The 6,000-nt window shown below is 38.3% G+C and overlaps 1 protein-coding gene across 1 annotated transcript in view; it reads left to right on the top strand.

The window, feature by feature from the left end:
- LOC104464440 (contactin-1-like) overlaps nucleotides 1–6,000 on the top strand; it is a gene marked incomplete at its 5' end in the record, with an annotated part of 45,923 nt that overhangs the window by 17,278 nt on the left and 22,645 nt on the right. Inside the window, 2 exon segments of the mRNA XM_010077145.1 lie at nucleotides 4,572–4,758; nucleotides 5,751–5,863. Of these exon segments, the coding sequence (XP_010075447.1) occupies nucleotides 4,572–4,758; nucleotides 5,751–5,863 (300 nt within the window).

Raw genomic sequence — 6,000 nt, 5'->3', positions numbered from 1 at the left:
AGGACAGGACAGGATGTACGGCACAGTCAACAGAAAAGAGGAAAAATGTGGGAAAAGCATGGAGGATCTTTGGGCTGGAAAGAGAGTAACTGCTGTTCTGAAGAAAGGTGGGATACACTGGAAATGAGTGGAGAGCTCTGTTACACAGAATACAGAGGTGCAGGGTGTGGCCGTATTTTTATAGTTAGAATGTAACTTCATCCAGTCATTCCTGGAGTACTACACCTCCACAAATCCAGTATGGTGACTTGAATGTGTACAGTGAGCAGCAGCGTTAGAATCTTGCATTTCTTCTCTTTTTTTTAGATTTTTCTACAGTAACCTAGTTATCAAGACTGTGGAAAAAAGTTCCCATCTGACTACACAATAAACAGACTGATAGACATGAATTACTGCCCCATGCAGCTCAGTAAAGTGTTAATTCTGACATCTCTTTCTCTAGAGCAGTCAGCCTCATTCTAGCAGAGGAGAGAGCCACAAAGGGCAAGCCTGTGCTTCTACACTGAGGGCAAAAATAGTTTTGTGCTCCTGAAGATCAGAAGTACCATCTCCCATCAGTCCTGAAGGAACCGTAGGACAGGACAAAACAGAGGGTTCTTCTAGAAGGTCAAGGTTGTAGATAGCATTTGTGAAGTTACAACTCAAGTTGGGGAGGGAAGGAACACAGATTTGGTCAAACTGCATTATAAAATTCAAGTGAATGTGTCTGGAAGGCTCTGTCTGTATAGGCATCAAGAAATATTCCAATATTTATTTTTTAGTTATTGCTCAGCTGTAACACAGGTTAGCAAAATCCCTCATTCACCAGAACACCTTCTGAGTTTCGTTTTGGTCTTTATTATTACCTGAAATTTGGATAATTGACCTTTTAACTGCTAGAGTTTAAGAGGTGGGAGTACCCTGAGCAGAGTACCTGAAGGTATTTCACCTGTGACGCAACACTTTTCACACCAGGAGTCATCGGATTTTCTTGACACTAATGCATACTGTCAGGATGACTGCCTTCATGGTGATGAGTGTGAGCTGATACATTTTGCCATTACAGAGGAGTATCCTCAGCTCACACTTAAAGGAGAGATAAAGTATGAAAACTGTCTCTATCCATACAGAGAATTTAAGATTTATGAGTTCTTGCAATAGCCTGCTAAAAGCCCCAGCTCTTTGGTGCATGTAATACCAAAGACACTCGCCATATTTCCTGCTGCTTCTATGCAATAGATATGTTTATTTTATTAGACAAATTTATAACTGCTCACCACCATTGTTCCTTGTTTACTGAAATATGCTATTAGCGTTTCTTCTTAATATGAGTAAAGTATCTCTTTTATGTCTCTCCTATGTAAATCTTCAGTGAATATGAGACCTGTTGTTTCATTACACTTATGGAAAAAACTTCTAATGTATTTCAGTTTGTTATATTTGAATACAGGAGAGGCCCATGAGAGTATTTTTCCCTGATTTCAGTATGGAGGGCTGCACTAATTCAGGATGGCTAAGGCATTCCCTTCGCACGGATTGCTGTTGGCTTATCTCCTACAACAAACTCTAAAGCTGAGGTGAAATACCCTCCTGTGTCCCTGGGGTTTCATTATCTATGGGTTACCATAACAAGGTAAATGCAGAGCACCAAGAAAGAGCTGACTGTCTGGGGTTATTATGAAAGCTCTTTAATAAAAAGAGAGAGGGGCTACTGAGCAAAGTGGAGAAATGTGACTTCTTGAAGCAATGGGGCAATTAATTCTAGATATTACTTCCACAGATGCAAGAGAGTAAAATAAATTTCCAAGTTATTTCAAGAGACTTTTAAAGTATTTAAATAAATGAGAATCAAAATGTAGGAATAGCAAAAAGAAGACAGTACGTTTTCTTAGCTCTCAAGGGAGTAATCTTATTTCTTTTCCAAGACTAGTTACAGTGATCCAAATATGTAGATATGACTATATATTAAATGAAGAGTTAAAGAACATTCAGAGTGTGTAACACACAGCTCACCCACTGTAGGATTAGGTAAGTCCACATCATTGTAGCCAAGAACAATAGTATTTGGGATTTAAAATTTATTTTTAAATTATATTACTTCTGCCTGAAATGTAATATGCTCTCAGTGACGTAATTTACATTTTCATTCATTGTTCTCACTTATCTTGTTTGATGCCCTGTATTACTTGTTATATTACGCCCTTAGCATCACTGTAGTGCAAATGAACATTAGGATTATTGGAAGTTTTGCAAGTCAGAGATTCAAAAGCTTCCAGCATATTCCCCATGATTAACAAAAGCTTCCCATAAAGTGTGTTTGCCATCTTTAGGTAAAGCAGGTACTTAATTAACATAATAGAACATGCTAAAAATGAATTAATTCATCTTCAATGGCCAGTTAATATCAACAACAAGGCTACCATTGGTCCTGTCATAGCTAATAAACTTTTGGCCACCTAGAACTTCAGACATCCCTTTGCTTCAGGCTAGAAACTTGTTTGAACTTAGGGACAGAAATAGATATTATGTCCTCTAGCTCCTAATGTACATGTCCTCTCATGCTTGACTCAGCCAGTTACAGTTAACAGCTTATGGTATACAGCTGGTTGCATTCAACAACAGCAGCTTATCTACAACAGTTTCTTAGTTATAATCGTATCAAAAAATCCTGACTTGAAGATCATAATCAGACCTTCAGCTGAGATGACTGTGACGGTTTCAGATCCACACCAGTTTGAAATCCTTCATCAAGTGGAGGTTACCACCCTGCTGGAGAAGGCTGCACATTCCTCACTCATCTGGGGCAAAGGTTGTTGGCTCAGTAAAATAGCCACCTTGATAAGTGGGAACTTCATGAATGTGAGTGCTTAAATTACAGTAAACTGATGTTTAGGATGCTAGTGGATTAAACTCCCAAAACACTGTGCAGTACATGCATTTATACAACTAAAAATTTCCTGTTTGTGCCTGCTGAAAGGCAGCCATGCATGCTGTGTTTAAAAATGGGAGCGGGTTTGGCCTGCAGATAGGTGATTCTCTCTACACCAGAAAAGAGTGAGAAAAGCCATTATGATATTTTCACATTTATAATAATCAGAGTATGTGTAACCTCTAACGCTGGTGAGCAAGACTGAGACAACAAACACTGACAAGAGAATTTAATATTTAAATGAGTGTAACCTCTGTGTAGTGATATTGGCAGTTACCATGTCCAAAGACATTTGAAGTAGGTGAAGAGAAATCTGCTACTGCTCCTCTCCTCATTCAGCCACAGTATGTCCTCCGAGATAAAAGAAAGAAGTATTTTTATTAAGCATTTTAATTTAAATGTGAACAAGAGAAAATAAAGCTTTGCCAAACAAGGGTTGTACCCACAATTTGTAAAGAAGAGAACTGTGATATTAACACCTTGACAAACTATCTGCTCTTCTAACCTGTCTGTTAAATGAAGTTTCCAAGGAAAACCAATGTCAGGAGAACAGCAGATTAAAGCAGTTGCTATTTAAAAGATAACAGGATTCCTGATGTCATGGGTTAAATCTTACAAAGCAAGATTTTTCCTAGAACCTGAAATTACCAGCAACATTAATTTCTTCCTAAAAAAAATTTAAAAGGTCCTCGTGTAGCATACCCCAAAATTATTATGAAGATAGGCAGAAGCCAAGCAGAAACACACTGCTCAAAACCAGTAAAACACTCTGCTCAAAACTGCAGTAAAAACACTCAAAACCAAAATGTAGTGGGCGTGACTTTCCACTCTTTCAGTTTAGTGCAGTAATTTAGTGTTATGCAAATGGTTATAAACCAGACAAACCCATAGTTAGACAGTGTTTTACTCTCATTTGCATCTCACAAGGCCATGCAGAACAGGAAGGACCCTGTGTATGTGACAATCCCTATGGAATGACATGACTCCGTAGGAATTACTCTCTTTTAAACTGGTGCTTTGTAATGCATAGTGAATTAAAGTAGAATGGAGCAATTTCTTGGGAAAAAAACCTCACAGAATTTCTATGGAAGTTAATTGACTTTGATTTTTAAGATGTTACAATCTTACGTTGATGCTTTTCCCATAGTTTAAGCATTTTCAGGTTCTTTCTCATCTACTTTGACAAATGTCATATTGTACTATGAAATCTGATTGACTTTAGCCAAAGAACTTTAGAAGATGGTTAGGTACACATATCTAGACATACACATACAGATAACATGACTGAATACTTCTGATTCTTTAGATAGAAGTACAAAAAGTTTAAATTTTGTAAGACATTTTAAACAAAATATCATGAAAACATTATCAGAGTTCAGTCTACACTGTAGAGTAGGAAAACAAGACTTCTAATGACTTAGCTGAGAGCAAGTTGAACCACTGTGAGAAAAGGTTTCATAATAAAATCTGGTTTTTGTTTTTCTATTTCTTGATTAAAATCACAGCCTGTAGAAGGAATTCCATGCTGTTGCTGTTAGATTTCTTTTAGCTCACTTATTGCTCAGAGTTTTTAATATAGAGATACCCAGTGTACATAATTTTTGATAAACTTTCTTTATGACTAAAGATGTTAAATTTAATCCTTCCATTTGCTTGCTTACAGATTCGTTACTGGGCTACTCATGATAAAGAAGCAGCTGCACAGCGGGTACAAGTGAGCAATCAAGAATATTCAACCAAACTTGAAAACCTGAAGCCTAATACTCGCTACCATGTAGATGTTTCTGCCTTCAATAGTGCAGGCTATGGACCTCCCAGTAGAACCATCGATATTACTACCAGGAAAGCACGTAAGTAAACGGAGCATTAGGTTAAGTATAAGGTCATGTACTTCATTATTCCATGTTGCATCATGTCCATCATGTTTTCAAATTTGGCTTGTCATTCATATACCCAATGCTCTTCCTTTATGTGGTATTGGTTCTTTGTCTGAAAATTTCTGCTAAGGCTCTCCTTCCTCTCTTTTGTTGTCATGTACAATATGGATACTTTACAGAAGGTGGTAAAGAGACTAAGATTATAGGCTCATAGGAGGGTCAGCTACAAGCTCAGAACAGGTTCCTCAGGGCTTTATCCAGTTGGATCTTGAAAACTTCCAGGAATAAGCACTGCATGACCTCTCTGGGAAACATGTTCAACTGCCTGACATTTTCTGAGCATCTAGTATGAGCCTCTTTTAATCAAATTTGTGCATTTTGTCACTCGTCCTGCCATACAACTTTGAAGAGCCTAGATACATCTTCTTGATAACCTCCCTGTCAAAACAAGACAGGTGACTCTTAGGCCCTTTCCAAAGCAGTCTCTTCTCCAGGGTGAACAAGCCCAGCTATCTCACCCTCCCATCACAGGGCAAGTGCTTCAGCTGCCCACCAGGTTTGTGGCCCTCTGCTGAACTCACTCCAGATTACCAGGGTCTTTCTAGTCCTGGGGGCCCAAAGCTGGACATGGTATTCCACATACAGACACATTTCTAGGGGGTTCTGGCTATAGTTTCATGCCAGCAAACACAGATGGTCAGCAACATAGCAAGGGGTAATGTTGGCCGCTTCCATTCTGGTAGCACAGTAAGGCAAACCCACAAAGCAGCCACTGCACAAGCCATACAAAATTGCCTGGCTGGAGCTGTAGCAATTCATTCCAGCAAGGAGACTATCCCTTAATCATACAAAGAAAGATCAGCTGCCTAATTTCCCTTTTTATATTTTTACGTGTCTTACAAAAATGTCGTTAAACATTTATGAAATCTCATTTATGTGCACATTGTACATATGTTGCTTTTCAGCTCCAAGCCAACGTCCAAGAATTATCAGTTCTGTAAGATCTGGTTCAAGGTACATCATCACCTGGGATCATGTGAAGGCAATGTCAAATGAGTCTGCAGTTGAAGGATACAAAGTATGATCTATGAAAATATTTTTTATCTTTATGTATGCTACATGAAGTGCATTTCATAGAAAGTATTGAATTTTGGTACCTAGTCAGATTTAAACATAATTGCATGCTAAAGATGAAGGTATCACGCTCAGAGATCA

The sequence above is a fragment of the Pterocles gutturalis genome, unplaced genomic scaffold (genome assembly GCF_000699245.1).
Source record: "Pterocles gutturalis isolate BGI_N339 unplaced genomic scaffold, ASM69924v1 scaffold23463, whole genome shotgun sequence".
NCBI classification, from domain to species: Eukaryota; Metazoa; Chordata; class Aves; order Pterocliformes; family Pteroclidae; genus Pterocles; species Pterocles gutturalis.
Note: the sequence above shows the minus strand (reverse complement) of the source record. Positions and strands in the feature narration are given on the sequence as shown.